Source organism: Schistocerca nitens, chromosome 9 (genome assembly GCF_023898315.1).
Source record: "Schistocerca nitens isolate TAMUIC-IGC-003100 chromosome 9, iqSchNite1.1, whole genome shotgun sequence".
In the NCBI taxonomy this organism is placed as follows: domain Eukaryota; kingdom Metazoa; phylum Arthropoda; class Insecta; order Orthoptera; family Acrididae; genus Schistocerca; species Schistocerca nitens.
Window position 1 is genome coordinate 352,498,348 of NC_064622.1, and position 17,775 is coordinate 352,516,122.

Below are 17,775 nucleotides of genomic sequence, written 5' to 3' on the forward strand. Positions count from 1 at the left end.
TCCGCCAGACACGTTGTCAAAGGTTTCGGGTAATTTCATTCAGAGACTACGCCATATTATTGCTATGCATGGTGGATATGTGGAAAATATCGTACTATAGAGTTTCCCAGTCCGCAGCACCATCTGTTGTTGACAATTGTAACTACTGTAATTTCGAAAGTTTGTCTGCCTGAAAATGTACTGTTGTCCCAAGCATATTGCAACAAACGGTGTATTTCTATCGCTGCTCGTTTAGTTTGTATTGCCGTTTCAAATACACCGGTCATATTTGAAACACCCTGTATATCTCAGGCTTCGTGTCCGACTTCTCCATTCATGAGTAAATGGTGAGTTACCCGGTCTACAGTGTTACTGTAATGTGCAGTAACCTTAATTGTGTCGTTATTGAGATGTTTGCATAATTTCCAGACTTTGTTGCTATTTCTAGTTAGATCCGGTTCTTCAACAGTTTCTATCCCAGCTTCCCTTTGAATGCTGTCACTGACATGAGGAGTTTATGACCAGTCTGTACTGCTATTTGTAAAGACTGGAACGCTGGCTAAAGCTTCCTTTTTCAGGACCACAGCTGATCATCAGGTTGGTGAAGGAATATTGGTATTTCAACAACTTTATTAAGGTATAAACACAGGGGTAGTGGTTGTAGGTCTTGTACTGGAATTGGTATTAAGCTACACATAATGTTGAGGAAAATTCAAGAACTACGATATGTGAGAGCCATTTATTGCTCTTTACATAGCTACATCACACTATTGAGGCAAAGTGAGTGCTGAAAGAGAGAGCGGCCACTACGTGACGCCGTTGCACATGGGGTCTGCGTTGTCGGCGATGCAGTCGACCCAGGGCACCCAGGTGTTGTTCCAGCGCTTGGGGTCGGCCAGGTCGGTCTGCGTGACGTTGGCCCCCGGCTGCGGCATCAGCGGCTGCGACAGCGTCTCCAGCCGCTCCAGCAGAGTGTCCACCAGGCCCTCCGGCATGTCGGCGGGAGCGCCGTCGCCCGCCTCGCACGGGTCCTGCCTGATGTTGAAGACGCACCAGCCGCTGCTGCTCGTGATGTTGCACAGCCCGTGGGCGGGCCGCTCCTGGTAGGACACGGTCGCCTCAGCGCGCAGCCGCAGCACGTCCTCCGCCTCCGAGGACGCCCCGACCACGCTGGAGAGCGCCTGCCCCACTGGACTGGCCAGCACCTCCTCTGGGCCGTAGGTCGGCGTGAACAGCGGGTCCTCAGCGCCGCTCGCCCCGGCGTAGTAGTCGTTGTTCTGCACACCTGCCGCACCTCGTTCTCGCTTCTCGCGTCCGGGTTCCCGGGTTCGATTCCCGGCGGGGTCAGGGATTTTCTCTGCCTCGTGATGACTGGGTGTTGTGTGATGTCGCTAGGTTAGTTAGGTTTAAGTAGTTCTAAGTTCTAGGGGACTGATGACCATAGCTGTTAAGTCCCATAGTGCTCAGAGCCATTTGAACCATTTTTGAACCTGCCGCACCACCACACCGCTTACGGTTTCGATTCAAACAACTTACGACATTAAATTTACAGTAAATGGCCCAACATCGTAAAAACTACTACTTCTTCATACTCTCTCATTCCTCCCACACCTGCCAATTTTTTTCTCACCCCAGCAGAAGGCGCAGTGTACATTAAATAATTTACATAAATGTAGCTACCCTTCTTTGACCACTTTTTAGGGTTAGCAGCTGGTGTTGCACACATCTCACGGAAACCACTACACGATATGCGAACACCATATGAGTAACCACTTTCTATATTGCACACTTTCCTTCTTTAGTACCGTCATCACTGGTTTCCATAGCACACTGTCAATGGCAAAAATGTAAGAAATGGTCCCCTGATCTTCAACAATCGAATATCCATTATTAAATCTTACTGTGCCATGTCGATTTTCCTCAGGTTTTTGGTTTATATGCTTCCTTATCCTTCATGGCCAAAATCTGTTCACAAAATTTTACCATCATATAAATACGTGACCGAATCCTTCCACCTAAATATCTGATCAAGTTTCCCGTTTATCACTGAGTTGCCTTAAGACAGCAAATACAAAACTTTTTTCGATCTACGAAATACGATTTCACTGAATATTAATACAGAAGAATATTTATAATACACACATCAGACTTGTACAGGATGTAATGGGCATAAGTGCAGATACTGGTGGCTAAGGATGCTGCACTGAAAAGCATTACATCAGTATGTACATCATTTGCACACTAACAATTATAGCTATCACAAGTCGAATCTTTTAGTGGTGGTTTGTACCTGCCAGAACATGTGGCAAGAGTAATCCATTAATACTAATTTTCCCCTGGAAATCAAGTCAGGTGTTGGTGGACGCTTGGAAACAAAACGGTAAGTCTATACCGAGAGCTGTAGTCCACTTAATGATGCTGTTACAACTGTGCAGAAAACATCAGGTGGGTAAGGTGTTTGTGGGAAACCTCTTAGCTGGAGAGAAGAAACAACCTATATACTGATGTGTTTACACATTTAATGTACCACATATAAAGCTATCTGCAGTTATACTTGTTACACCCCCTATACGTGAACTCTATGCTCATCGTAGCCACAAAGTCTGTCACATATCATTTAATTGTGCACTGTTCGCTGTGCCATTCCACAACTGCAACTGTTGTGTGACGTGGACTGACCCAGTAGTACAGCGTCTGATGTATTTGATAGGTTCCAGACAACGCCAGCACGGATCGGGCTGCTACTGACCTTTTTCGAGCTTCCAGTCGCCGACGCGGACTGCGCCGTTCTCGGCCACCTCGTCGTAGTTGAGGAGTATCTCCGTGCGCTGACTGGGCTCTCCAGAGACCAGCCGCGGCCACATGTTCACGCCGTCCAGGTCGTCCGGCAGGTCTGACGCATTACCTCCTGCAAAAGGCAGCTCCGTAAGCGACAAGGGTATGGGCCTACATTCAGGCTTCAGTGTGCACATACAGAAGAGCTGCATTGGATCTAGCTGCTATGAAAACGACATTCAATTTGTTTTTAAGGGATTTCTAACTTCAGTACCTAATGGACGACTTACTAAATAACTGCCATTAAAACGACAATAAAATTGCTTTTAAGGAATTTCTAACTTTAATACCCGATGGACTGTCTGCTAAACTACACCCACACAGTAACCAAAGCCTTTTTGTTTCTTATTACAAAAGTCACAATAAATGACATTCGTAAAAGGAGTCGATGAACTGGAGCAGAAAGAAGTATTTTACTGTTCTGAGATGATAGTAGCTAGTCACAGGAAAGATGTATGACGTCAGACCTGTCAGACCTTTCAAAATCTATACAAACGTCGGGCCAGTATTGTGAAGACTAATGTTGTAATAGCTTGATTGTAGAAGCACTGGTTTATAATTATACACAATGTTCTGTTACGAGTAAGATATACGTGAAATGTAAAACATTTATTAGCAATTTAATGTGATGATCACCGTGATATATATGAGAAGTTAATTACAGCTATTGTCATATTTGACTACTACCCAATGTGTCATAAAGTAATAATTTCAAAAAGAACACCATGTACAAAGAACTGAAATATATTCCATAGTCTGAATTGAATTTGTAGGTGAGCCAACTACGGGTCGGGCCACTGATGTGGATCTATTATTGTAAAGCAAAATCAGCTGGATGAGTCAAACAGTATGATATGGGGTAGTGGGAAAACTTGTGTAGCCATGTTACCCGCATAGTAGCCATTTTGAAAGCTTCCATGTTGGATACAACTTTTAATTTTCAAATGGAATAGAGGTCAATGGAGATTTCAAACAGACAGAGAATTATTAATTAAATGAAGGCAAATTCTTAGACTTTCAAATAGGTTTGGTAATTTTGCTCTGTTTACTAAAATATATACACGAATGTGAAATGAACGATGCATGGTGCGCTCTCAGTTTGTTTATAACATTTGTTTTCGATCTTTTATTGTGCAAACCATCATCCGTGTCGAATGTTATTAGAATAACATGTCTTTTAAGTATTGTTGCTATTAACTTCTTTTTATTGAATTATAAACGTATAAATAACTTTACACTGTTTTAACGTACTCATCTATGACTTACGCACATGGCACACGTGGTTTTTATGTTGGTTTCACACAACTGGTGACGAACTGCACTTTTCGGCCCAATATATGTGTGGATTAGTAGTATTTTGTTCTTATTTGTACAAAGCATCAGAGATGTGTTTGTGACATCGCACTTCTGTAAAAATTTTATTGTTGTTGCCTTTTTTGTCCCAACCTGGACCTGAAGATTATCTGAAACTTAGATTGAAAGTGGTAGCCGGTAGTAAAAAGTTTTTTTTTTCCCAGACGGCGTTTGTTTGTGTATTATACGTAGACAGTTACAAAAGAAAAACAAAGTTGCCTTTCTTTTGAAGTCAGCTTTATTCAGTTTTATCTGATTGTTTTTCCTTGCAGGTGTCGTGATAGCTGATAGCGTTAACACACACCGCACGCGTTGATATCGTTCACGTATCAGGAGAGAGAAGCACCCGTGTTATCTCTGAGCATTTAAAGCAGTGCCACAGTACGTTAGTGAAAATTACAGCATAATTCCGTGAAACTGTTACTGTCGTAAACAAACCCGAAGCAGGGCAATCTAAAACGGTGACGGATGGAGCAACAACGACTGCCTTTCCGGCATCGTTCACTTATGAAATCCAGAGAGCAGTACTCCCCGCAGCTCACGGGGAAAAGCTGTCAGCCGTAAATGTCACTTTACAAATCGAGTACCTGCTGCTTGCCCTCTCATTCCGGTACATGTGTTGATTAAAGTCCACGCAGACGGGTGAAACGAATGACAGCAATCTTGTAACGAGATGGGCAACGCCTTGAGCTCATCATTAACCCTCGATGTGCCATCACCAGAATTAGAATGCAACAGAATTCGACAATGGATAACGCTGTGCTCAAATGAAAGACGCCATACTGCTTCTGGTTCAATTCTCTGTCTGCTTGATATGTCACATGACTCTTCCATTTCATAATCAAGAGTTGCATCAAAAATTCCGACCTCCTAAATGGCCGCCATTTTGGTAACATAGATGTCTACATTTACATGATTAACATGAAATTCGCAGTTAAGTGCCTGGCAGAGGGGTCATCGAATCACGTTCAAGCTATTTCTCTATAGTTCCATTCTAGAACAAGGCATGAGAAACCGATCATTTCTCCCTCAGTAGGTGAGTGCTAACAAAATACTTTGCATTCAGAGGAGAATGTTGCTGATTGAGATTTTATGAGAAGATCCTGCCGCAACGAAAAACACCTTTGTTTTTCCACTCCATTTCTCGTGCCATATCTGTGACACGCTCTCCCCCTACAAAACGAGCTACCCTTCTCTGAACTTTTTCGACGTTCTCCGTCGATCCTATCTTGTTTAGATCCCACTCCACACAGCAATACTCCGGAAGAGAGCGGACAAGAGCTGTGTAAGAAGTCCCTTTAGTAGACCTGTTGCACTTTTTAAGTGTTCTAACAGTAAATGGCAGTGTTTGGTGATCGTTCCAATTTAAGTTATCGGCAACTGTAATGACTAAGTATTTATTTGAATTAACATCCTTTACATTTGTATGATTTATCGTGCGACCTAATTTAGCGGATTTCTCTCACTGCTCAAGTAGATGGCTTCACGCCTTTAATTATATAGAGTCAATTTCCACTTTCCACAGCATTCGGATGTCTTGTCTAAATCATATTGCAATTTATTTCAATCGTATTACGACTTTACAAGACGGTAAATGGCAGTATCATCTACAGACAATCTAAGAGAGCTGCTCAGAGTGTCTTGTAAATCGCTTATACAGCCCAAGAGCAGAAGAGGGGCTATAACATGTCCTTGGGGAATCCCAGATATTACCTTTGTTTTACTCGATGACTTTCCGTCAATTACTACGAACTATTACCTTTCTGAGAAGAAAACACGAATAAAGTCGCAAAACTGAGACTCCAAAGTCTTGCAATTTGGTTGCAAGTCACTTCCGAGGAATGGTGTCAAAAGCCTTCTTGAAATCTAAAACTATGGAATTGACATCACCTCTCGATGGCACTCATTCCTGGGACTAAAGACAAGAACGATACTATCCGAATCCGTGTTGGCTATTTTTCGGTAAACTGTCTTCTTCGCGGTAATTCATAATATTCGAACAGAGTACACACCCCAAAATTCTACTGCGAACCGACATTAGTGATGCGGAACTGTTACCGAGCACACTACGCGTATTCCCCCACCTCATCTTTCCATTTTATACTACTTGTCTTTAAATTTCAGTTTATCCACCTGTTGTGGCCTAATGATGGTGGTTCTATGGCTGTGTACCACTCTGTCCCTCTTGTCACAGAGTAACAGTATCTACGCAGTGAGACCGGTGGATCACCCTGTTACGCGGCCGGCGGTGTGGCCGAGTGATTCTAGGCGCTTCAGTCCGCAACCACGCGGCTGCTACGGTCGCAGGTTCGAATCCTGCCTCGGGCATGGATGTGTGTGATGTCCTTCGGTTAGTTAGATTTAAGTAGTTCTGAGTTCTAGGCAACTGATGACCTCAGATGTTAAGTCCCATAGTGCTCAGAGCCATTTGAGCCTGTTACGAGTTTAGGGGAAGCCATACACAGGTGTCAGGCAAATCCAACACCTTCTATGAAAACCCTGACATGATAAGCAAATCCAGTAGTATGTCACATAGCTCCGAATAAATCGTAATATTAAATTAACCAAAGTAATACGAGTAATGAGTGAGCAAATTGAATACCACAGACTAACACAACAATGCCTAAATGCATGTCATACCTTCCCACTGTGAGACAGACGCAGTTCCAAGGGGAGAAACGAGAACAGAAGCCAAGAGCAGAACTGTGTTAAGCTAGAAGGCCCAACGATAAGGGACGGGACGGACACCCACGTCGCCAGCTAACCGCTAGGACCACCCCCCAGCCCATGTTAAAAGCTAGAGCCCTCCAGAAGAACAGTATAGATCTGACGATAACACATAAAAGGGCCACATCAGCAGCAAGTTTTAGCGTAAGACTTTTTCGCGCCTCTGTTACGTTGCAAACATTAAAAACATTGCCCCACCACGTTTCTCATTGGATTGACAGAATTTTTGTAGGCGGAGCTTAAGGTTAACATTGACACTCTGATTGGTCAGATGAAAACACAGCCAGATAGTTTTTTTAAACCAACTTCGGTAAATTGTAGTAAGGAGAAGTTAGGAGAGAGTTGCTTCCGAGACGGCGAGGTGAGCGGAGCTGTGCTATCCGCCGCCCCCTGACGAACACCGACAAGGTAATGAACGCACGCGATGCCGTATAACAGCGCAAAGAAGCTTCACTCAGAACTGTACAAGTCTCATCTGTTACACCCCCTTTTTGCGTAATACTAGTGTCGATCGCAAATTAAAGCTCATGGTGTTCACATTTGCCACTTGAAGTAAAAATCTGAAAAGCGATGATTTTTCTGTTACATAGTTATTGAGAAGCCACATCAGCCACTGTAATTTACGACAAGTTAGATAAGTAATTAAAGATAATTGAGGGTACTGTAGACCATTTTGATAGTTTTCTCTTTTGTGAAACTTAATTTAAACCTAGATTATAGATGTGATATGGCATAGGTCATCCTTCAATCCATTGTAGAACTTGGAAACCCATTCAGGGAATATTCGTCCACATTTTTGTTGAACGCAGTTGGTTTTTACCATCCTGTATTAAAACATTTCCTTTTATCAATAGTGCAATTTATAAACAATGTTTTGTGAGTAGAATAAAATGGCTGGCTCTGAGCACTATGCGACTTAACTTCTGAGGTCATCAGTCGCCTAGAACTTAGAACTAATTAAACCTAACTAACCTAAGGACATCACACACATCCATGCCCGAGGCAGGATTCGAACCTGCGACCGTAGCGGTCGCTCGGCTCCAGACTGTAGCGCCTAGAACCGCACGGCCACTCCGGCCGGCTAGAATAAAATTTCCATTGGTAAACTGAACTGCTTTTTCGAAGTTATTTTACCATTTAACAAAAAATAGGACAGCCTTGAACCCCTTCCACTAAATTTAGGTAGTATTAAGATTCTTTTACAGGGAGTGCAGTGGAACTGACGCTGAAATCATTAAGTATTTGGTTATATCATCGCTAGTCTCACTGAACTCTTCTGAATTCTACATATCGAGACCTTGACCGAATTGAGGTAGAGACCCAGCATGAAAATGTACAGAGAATAGAGGACAGTACAACAGACGATGCAGTATCGCGAGAAATAGGACATATAACGCACCTTAACGAGGATAATGTACGTCAAGGCATAGAAAACGTAAGTCAGCATACGACAGAGGAGTAGGAAAGTAGAGAGACAGTCGATGAGGATTCTAACTTGCGTCTTGAATACGTAGAACCCATAGTACAAGTAATCAGAGCTCCCTCACCACAGAGTACAAGGAATGCGAGCAGAAACGTGTCACAGCACAGTTCAATGCAATCGGTTGCGAACCAACACTTGGGCGAAAAAACAGAGCGTAGGACGTCGGAAGAAAACGCAATAGGACCCACCAGTCTGGCAGAATTATTACAAAAAATTACGGAAACCATGACTAGGCAAAATAAAGACATAGCGAACCAACTTCAAATTCAGAATGCAGAAATCACGAGACAAATGCGTGTGATTAAAGAACAAAACAAAAAAATTCAGTTACACCTAAGTCATATTGAAGACGAGGCAAAGGAATCTCGAGAAGTGAAAGGAAAGTTAATAACAGGTCACAATCAATTGAGAACAGACATTGACAAGGTACAAGCGGACGTACAAACATTGCGTAATGACATTCAGAACGAGATCAAAACATTACGTAACAACACCCAGGAAGAAGTCAAGAAACTAGAGAAACAGATAAACGAAATTACTAGACAAGCAGCAGGTACAGCGCGTGAAGTTGTTGAAAACAGTGTGTTACACAAACGTATCACAAAAGCAGCGCTGAAAAGATATGATAACCGCATAGTCAAAATAGAAGCGCAAACGAAGCGACAATTTCAGAAATTGCGAACAGAGTTGTTGCAAACCATTGAAGAGCGTAGTGAACAGGATCGAACAAGCACAGAGTCTGCAACCACATCCGTATCTGTAACAGCACCGGAAAAACAAGCAATTAACGAAGATATTACGCATTTGCGATTCCAATCACAGGCGGAAAGTAACATACGTGAAATCAGACAGCCTGCACAGCAACAAACACGTTTCGAAATTCTTGATGAACAAACGTCATCACAAACACATGCGGAACCACAAATGTATGTTTCAAGACAGTTTGGATCGTGCAATGAAGCAGCAAGGTTAGCCAGACAAGATACCGAACCAATACCTGACAATGGAAAGCCAGGTCGCGAAGAGTACAGTGCAATGCATTCAGCTACACGTTCACAACCGATGGAAGAAAATTATTGCGTACCACTCCAACGATACTACGCAAGGGTAGGCGAAAGTTACAGTGGACAGTATCCAATGGACCTACCACAACCGGAAAGAACGACGGGAGAAATGATCAGAAACAACAAAAGTGGCGAAGAATCGCGAATTTCGTATGGAACTATGACGAAGTGCGACAACGATCATTTCCTCACAGTCAGAAAATTTCAACACTTTCGAGAAGGAAACTCAATACATCCACGAACTTTTATTGATCAATTCCGAGTAGGATTACCAGAACACTGGACGCTAGCACACAAATTAGACTTTATATGTGCACACATGTCAGGAACAGTCGCAGAAACCATGCAGAATGTTGCAGCGACATGCCGATCGTACGAAGATTTCAGAGAGTAGTTTCTCTCACGATATTGGTCCAGCGAAGCACAGAACAGAGTGAAGTACGAATTATTACAGAACCCATGTTTTGAAAATTTAGGAGAGAAGAGTCCCGTGAAATTTTTCGAATTAATGGCAAAGAAAAATCAATGCTTAGATGTACCATACAGTGACGGAGAGTTGATTAAATTATGCGCGATGAAGCTACCATTGAAATACCAGCAATCATTAGTAGGTCGCGGAGGCAATGACGTCGAAGCATTTAAAGGTATTCTAAGGGAACTCGAGTTCATATTTTCGGAAGATGACGCAAGAAAAAGACGAAGCTCACGTGAAAACGAAAGCAAAAAGCAGTGGAATCCACAAGACACAGTACGAAGAAACAATAATTACGAACCACGTGATAACTTCGCACCACGAAACGACAATAGATTTCAACAAAGAACCGGTTATGGATTTACAAGAGAATATGGCAATAACTATAATTCACCCAGGAACGGCAACAACTATTACAGAGGGAATAACGACAACCGGAACGGGTACTGGAGAACCAATAGACCGGCAAATTATCAACAAAGAAACCACTATCTACAAGCTGAACAAGAAAAGAGAATACACATAGAAGAGGTGGAGGTAAGACCTCCAAACCCCGATAAACGTTCGAATTGACAGTTAAGCGCCCATGCCAAAGAGAATGACGCACCGACCCAGGACAATTGCAGCACCTTGAACAGAGAAGTAAAAATCTTATCACGAGAAGAGAAGAAGGAAGAAACAAATCCGCAGTGACCAGATGAAAACGAAGAGAAGAAAATAACAATATCGTGTTGGGACGAAATTAATTGGGAGAATACTGACGAGGAAGATGAATTACCAGAGGCATGCACAACGAATGTAGGAGGAAAGGACGAAGTAATGAGTATTGCAGAGCTATTTGAGATGGAAACCAGGGAAAGCGAATTCAATGAGGATAATGCGCAGTCGACAGAAGTTGAAAATAAGTTACGAGTGGGCACACAACCCAATATATATAATGAAGGAAGTTATGAAGCGATAATCAGAGCATTTACATGCGATTATGTGGAAGTAGCGACGAAGAAGAAGATAGACGAGGGTGAGGAAAAAGTAGAGGATGTTGAAGAAAGCGTAAATGAAGGAAGAAATAGAGAAGAGGAAATAAGAGAGAAGTTGCAATCGAAGCTTATCCTACAGGAAGTTCGAATTTACAAGGGAAATTCCTAAAAAGACTCATGTATGATTCAGCAGAGGATTCGTTGATGCAAGAAGAAGAAGAACAGAACCAACCCTTTCAAATTCAACCAATTGTGAAGGCCATGGTAAAGCATATCCCAGTCAACATTGTAATTGATAGCGGAAGTGAACTGACTGCGATCTCAGAAAATTTATTCATGCAGTGTAATGCCAATGAGGAATTGCCAGTTCTGAAAACACGTAAGATTAAAGTAAGAGGTCCTATTAGAAACAATGCTGCGGAAGTTACGAGACAAACAAGGTTAACTCTTTCGTGCCAAGGTCAAAAGATCGAAGCCAACTTCGTGATTATACCTAAACTAACTGTAGATTTGATTATAGGTGCAGATTTTTTAAATGAGAGACGAGCGATAATAGATATGGGGCAAGATAGCGTAACATTCGGGAATGTCACACTTCTCTTTGAGCAAAAGCTAAAATTAGAAGAAATACCAGTTATAAACAAACAATTAAGAATGACGCGAGATAAAGAGGATGAAGAATTAGAATGGTATGCACAAAAGGGGGAATCGCCTCAACTCATGTTAGAAGTCCATAAAGAAATCGACAAAAAATTGCAAGAAGTTCAAGGTATTTCGGAACACAGTAAAAGAGAATTAGAGGGTATTTTACGAGATAAAGCAGAGGTATTTTTACCTAAGACTGGCAGTATTAAACACTTTCAGTACAAGTTTGAAGTAAAACAGCACAAACCATTTAGAGTGCCACCCTATACAATCCCATTAAGCTACAGGAATAAAGTATTCCAGGAGATATCTAAAATGTTAGATGACGATATTATTGAACCAACTACCTCCACATATAACAGCCCGCTCCATATTGTACAAAAACGAGATGGGAGCATCAGGTTAGTGCTTGATTCCAGACAGATCAACACAATCATAATCACTGAGACAGATCGCCCAGAAAAATTAGAGGAATTGACACAAAACTTCCACAGTGCTAAGATATTTTCATCAATTGATTTACGGAGTAGTTTCTGACAAATAGAATTGGCCCCAGAATGTAGAAAATTTACAGCATTTATCGTATTCGGTAGATGTTACCAGTTTAAACGATTGCCATTTGGTTTAAACATATCATCACCAGCGTTTATTAGGGGATTTAATACTATACTCAGTCCTGAAATTTTACAAAAAATTACTTGTTGTGTTGATGATGTGATTATAGCAGAACCCTCTTGGGAACATCACAACGACACATTAAATCAGTTTTTACAGATCATGAAAGAGCATGGGGTCACAGTAAATATAACAAAATCCAAATTTGCTAGGCGAGAGGTCAAATTTCTAGGACACATAATTTCAGAGAAAGGGGTAATGCCCGACCCAGAAAAACTAACGGCAATCAAAGAATTCTGTACTCCATATAATAAGAAAACTCTCAGAGGATTTCTAGGTCTCACCGGATTCTATAACAAATGTATTTGGATCGACTCTCTCGCAACACCACGCCTATGTGCATTGACTGGAAAAAACACGCCATGGGTATGGGATCAACAAGCCAATGATGAATTTTTAAAAGTGAAAACGCACTAACAACAGCACCGATTTTAGCACATCCTGATCTAACACAAAATTTTTGTATGGCCACTGATAGCGCGAAAACAGGTTTAGGAGTTGTTTTATTCCAAGAATACGAACAGGCAAGGCTAATATCATATAGAACAATTGCATTTGCCAGTCGGGTACTCACAAAAAGCGAGAAAAACTATTCAGTCACGGAGCTGGAAGCATTGGCCATTGTATGGGGCTTCCAACGTTTTCGACACTTCCTATTCGGAAGAAAAACAAAAGTATACACTGACCACAAAGCATTAGAATTTCTGTTATCCGCCATACTAACTCATGGGAGGTTAGCCAGACGGATGTTAATACTACAAGAATTTGACTTCACTATTACACACATACCAGGACCAGCGAATGTATTAGCATCCACAGGATGCATCCAATAACATAGGTTTGGAAGCAGCAGAAGACCAGTTTACAATGTACCATATGAAACAAGTACCTTTCGAAAAATACATTACGACAGCATTGAAAAACATAGGCAAAGAATAGGACAAGGATCCCGAAATACTAGGAATCAAACACAAGTGGAGAAGTAAGGATTTTCCAGACATTCGACAACACTATCTCTAAAAAACAATGTTTTATTTTTTAGACGAAATGTTGCAACGAATGAATGGTCAATTTATATCCCAGATGAACTAATTAATAAGTACATATGGTATACACATTTAAGTAATGGCCACTTTGGACCAAAGAAATGCTTTTTAAAAATAAAACAAACAAGTCATTTTCCTAATATGGAAAGACGAATTAGAACAGTATTTGTCAAATGCAAAAAATGTATGAGGGCTAAACACGTCACTTTCCAAACCAAACCACCTATGTTTCCGATAATCCCTAAAAGATTAAAACAGATAGCGGCAACAGATTTGATGGGGCCTCTCCCACGCACAAAAAATGGATATATTTTCATATTTGTCGTTTTGGAACTTACTTCTAAATATGTTACCTTGACACCGTTAAAACGGGCAACAGGTCTTACTATAAGTAAAGCATTTAGACAAGATTTTCTCAGACAAGTAGGTCGAGTGGAACGAATAATTTCGGATAATGGCCCACAATACAAATCAGTGCAATTGCAGAACACGTTAAAACAACACAAAATAAAACCCATATACATATCTAAGAACAAACCTAGCATAAATCCAGCAGAACGATCTATGAAGGACATAGGCACTTTATGCCGATTATATGCAGGCAAAAGACACAACACTTGGGATATATACCTTAAAGATTTTCAAGAAGTAATAAATGAAATGCCACACTACCTCCAGTTACTGTACTTAAAAATATTGAACCCCCAAACGTAACCAGAGAAAATGTTAAATTTCCTATTGTACCACGTAGACAGCACAAACAAGTCATAGCAACAGCACTCTCCAACATCAGAAAGGCAGCCATTAAAAGAAAAGAAAGAGGAGATAGAACAGCAATTAAAAGAACATTCTCAGTAGGCCAGAAAGTATTTGTAAAAACACCCCATCTCTCCAGCAAACCGAAACACAAAATACATAAGTTTTACGCTGCATACAAAGGACCTGTCATAACTAGCCGAATTGCTCATGATAATGCTGTGGAGCTAATGAACCCAAAAACAGGCAAAACCCTAGGACTTCACCATGTGAGCCATATCAAAAAGTTTGAAGATTAATTTTATTACTGGTAAATATTCAGCACAATATTTCAAGATTATGTTGCAGATAAGATCGTCAGGAGAAAGAAGAATGAAGAGAGAGGGAGGTGGGAAAAAGAAAGTAGTTTCAGTAAAAACAAAAACAAAAATAACACCAATAGTACCATAGATTAAGGTGAAGGGATAAAGCATAGATAGTCTGAAAGCATGAAATAATAAATGCTATACACCATGACACTACAAAAAAATAAAAAAACGAATTTGAGGATTTTTGTAGAAGTTAAGACTCAAAATTACTTAGAATTGTAACATGGAAAGGGCGCCGAAATTTGTAAAGCTTTTAAGAAGGCGTAAAACAATATAGGTACTAGACATATGTTAGATGATTATAAGTAAAACTTTTTGTAAGAACCATTGTAAAAACTCCAGCAAGGACGAGGTGCAACGACCCACAAGTTGCAACGCGAGAAGTATCAAAAAAGAAAAGGACGTAATTAGCAAGACACAGTTCCTACAAGGCAGAAGCGTCGAGAGAAGGTAAAGGACAGTGAGACCAACAGAAGGCCCTTGTAGCTGAAGTGGGCAGTAAATCCGCTGAACCACAGGGTGGCGGAACCCTGCTGGGACAGGACACGGAACCACACAGCGGTGGAACCCTGCAGAGACACGACAGGACACCGAATGCCAGAAGGGACCCGTGCAGGGACTGACAAGCAAACACCGGACTTTCACCGCTCGTAAACCCCAGAACGCCCCGACTCAGCGGAACGAGCAAAAAATGGCCCGACGAGAAGACCGCTTGGGCAAGCCACCACTGGCAAAAAATTAAAAAAAAAGTGTAAAAGTCACACTACTGCTATTAAACAGCACGCTAATGCACGAAACTGATGAAAACTTCCACAAAGTAAAAATGACACTCCCAAACAATTTATCAAACTGTTACTAAGAGGAGAACTTCAAAGCGATTAGTTATCAATACATATTTCCATATCCTGCACAGAAAAGAACCAAGAAGCAAGTAAGAAGGAGAGAAAAAGCAGGAAGAACAGAAGTTGAAGATTCGCAAGATCGAGACCAAGAAAGAAGATGGGCGAAGAATAGACTACATACCTTCCCAAATCCCTATCCTATTGTAAAATAGTCGTCTGCGAAGTATTACAACTAAAAACGACCGCTTTCAGCAACACATATCGATGACTTTCACGCATACAAAGCCAGTAAACAACGAGATTCTGCACTCACAGCTCCATTCCATTATGGGACCTCCACAACAGCAAAACACACTTGCAAAGCCAACAAGGAACGACGAACGAAGCTGTACATCAAATACTTGCCCACATCCATCACCTTCGTGCAAAAACATTTGCCAACCTCGTGCTTAAACATTCATAGGATTGTGTGAATGTGTGAAATCAAATTATGTGATGTAGGAATTGTGCAAAAGAACATGTGAAAAACTAAATAAGTTTAGTACACCTGACAGCTAATAAACTACAAAATAACAGTCATTGACTATGGACTTAATTAAAAAATAGACTATCGATAAAAATAGGTCATTAGTTCTGAAATGGACAGTATATAAAGAACAAAAGTAAGGCATAATAAAGATTAAAACTATATGCCACTTATTTTCTCCTCATAAAAATAAAAGAATAACTATATTTTACTTATTTTCTCCTTATAAAAACAAAGAATAACAAATTATCTTGTTGGATGTATTCCTTTTTTTTTAACATTTGTACCATTTGTTAGGATAATATCTCAATACTTGTGTATGTATATTACTTTGTCAAAGCAATTCTTGGAAATAATTCTTATTTCTTAGTGTAACAATGTTGAAAAGAGTGCCTAGAAACAAAAACATTTTACTTGTACATGATATTTAGAAAATGTGTTAGGAATAGATTTTACTTAATTACTACATTTATAAAAAAAATATTTCTAAGAAAATCGATGAGAAAGACTCCTCAGTTTCGATAACAAACTTTTTAAAAAACAATCTTCACAATTAAATAAAGAAAGAAAATAATTAAAAAATAATAATTATAAGAGAATAAAAATATTTTTCCCTTGTCAATATAAACATATTTTTTTGATAATAATGTGGAAGAATATAAAAATATTAATTAGTAATACAAACTAGCATAACAGAATAATGTGGCTGAACAGTAGGCCTTCCCACAGACTGTTCTTTATCTGCAAACAAAACAGCATGACACGTCACAGCACATCACTCACCACATGTCATACTATGTGTTACGTATAATGTCCTACACCTCGCAAACTATCTTCAGCATTCCTAGAGACAGAACATTGGCAAGAGTGCTGTATGCCTCAGGCATGAGAAACATACTTGGTCGGGTCAAGAAGTAATGCCTCCTGTGTCAGAAACAAAAATTATTATTAATATACAACAAAGCAATTAGTATGGGCCACAGCATGAGCTGTCCTCTACACAGTTCTACCGTTCAACACAGTCACCATTTACTTGTACAGATTTGCACTATCGCTGAAGCATCAAAACCAGTTTGGCAAAATTTAGGATTTGCTTCTTGACCTATGATTTTAACGCTAATTTAACCAAGTAGTATGTCCCCAGTTACATCTTTTTGTACGGATTGGCATCGCCTGTATACAATATATAAGAACTGTAGACTTCCCCTGCCTAATTATTTCTTTACGTCACTAGTTGCTATGATCTGGTCTACATATAACACATGTTTTCACTTTCTTTTTATGGGTATTCATACTTGGTTTACTGTAATGGGACTGTAACACACGTTTCAAAAGTAACACAACACAAGACTCCAGACTGTACTCGAGTGTAGGAGAATTCAACTCACGCCTCTGAACGGGAAGTTGGACACCCAGTTGACGTCGCTGCCCGCCCCGTTGTCGGCGACGAACACTATGATGGAGTTGTTGAGCATGTCGTGCTCGTGCAGGGCTGTCACCACACGCTCCACCGACTCGTCCATCTTCGCCATCACCGCTGTCAACACAAAAACTCTCCCATATATTGTAAGGTGTCAGGCAAATCCAACACCTTCCATGAAAACCCTGACATGATAAGCAAATCCAGTAGTATGTCACATAGCTCCGAATAAATCGTGACATTAAATTAACCAAAGTAATACGAGTAACGAGTGAGCAAATGGAATACCACAGACTAACACAAAAATGCCTAAATGCATGTCATACCTTCCCACTGTGAGACAGACGCAGTTCCAAGGGGAGAAACGAGAACAGAAGCCAAGAGCAGAACCGTGTTAAGCTAGAAGGCCCAACGATAAGGGACGGGACGGACACCCACGTCGCCAGCTAACCGCTAGGACCACCCCCCAGCCCATGCTAAAAGCTAGAGCCCTCCAGAAGAACAGTATAGATCTGACGATAACACATAAAAGGGCCACACCAGCAGCAAGTTTTAGCGTAAGACTTTTTCGCGCCTCTGTTACGTTGCAAACATTAAAAACATTGCC

The 17,775-nt window shown here is 40.8% G+C and overlaps 1 protein-coding gene across 1 annotated transcript in view; it reads right to left on the minus strand.

Moving 5' to 3' along the window:
* Nucleotides 1-785: 785 nt before the first annotated feature.
* Nucleotides 786-17,775, minus strand: part of LOC126204238 (arylsulfatase B-like) — a 28,482-nt gene continuing 11,492 nt past the window's right edge. Inside the window, exons 6-9 of the mRNA XM_049938633.1 lie at nt 17,137-17,285; nt 16,468-16,489; nt 2,729-2,887; nt 786-1,264 (exon numbers count right to left, since the gene is read on the minus strand). Coding sequence (XP_049794590.1) covers nt 786-1,264; nt 2,729-2,887; nt 16,468-16,489; nt 17,137-17,285 — 809 coding nt within the window. The remainder of the gene's footprint in view (nt 1,265-2,728; nt 2,888-16,467; nt 16,490-17,136; nt 17,286-17,775) is intronic.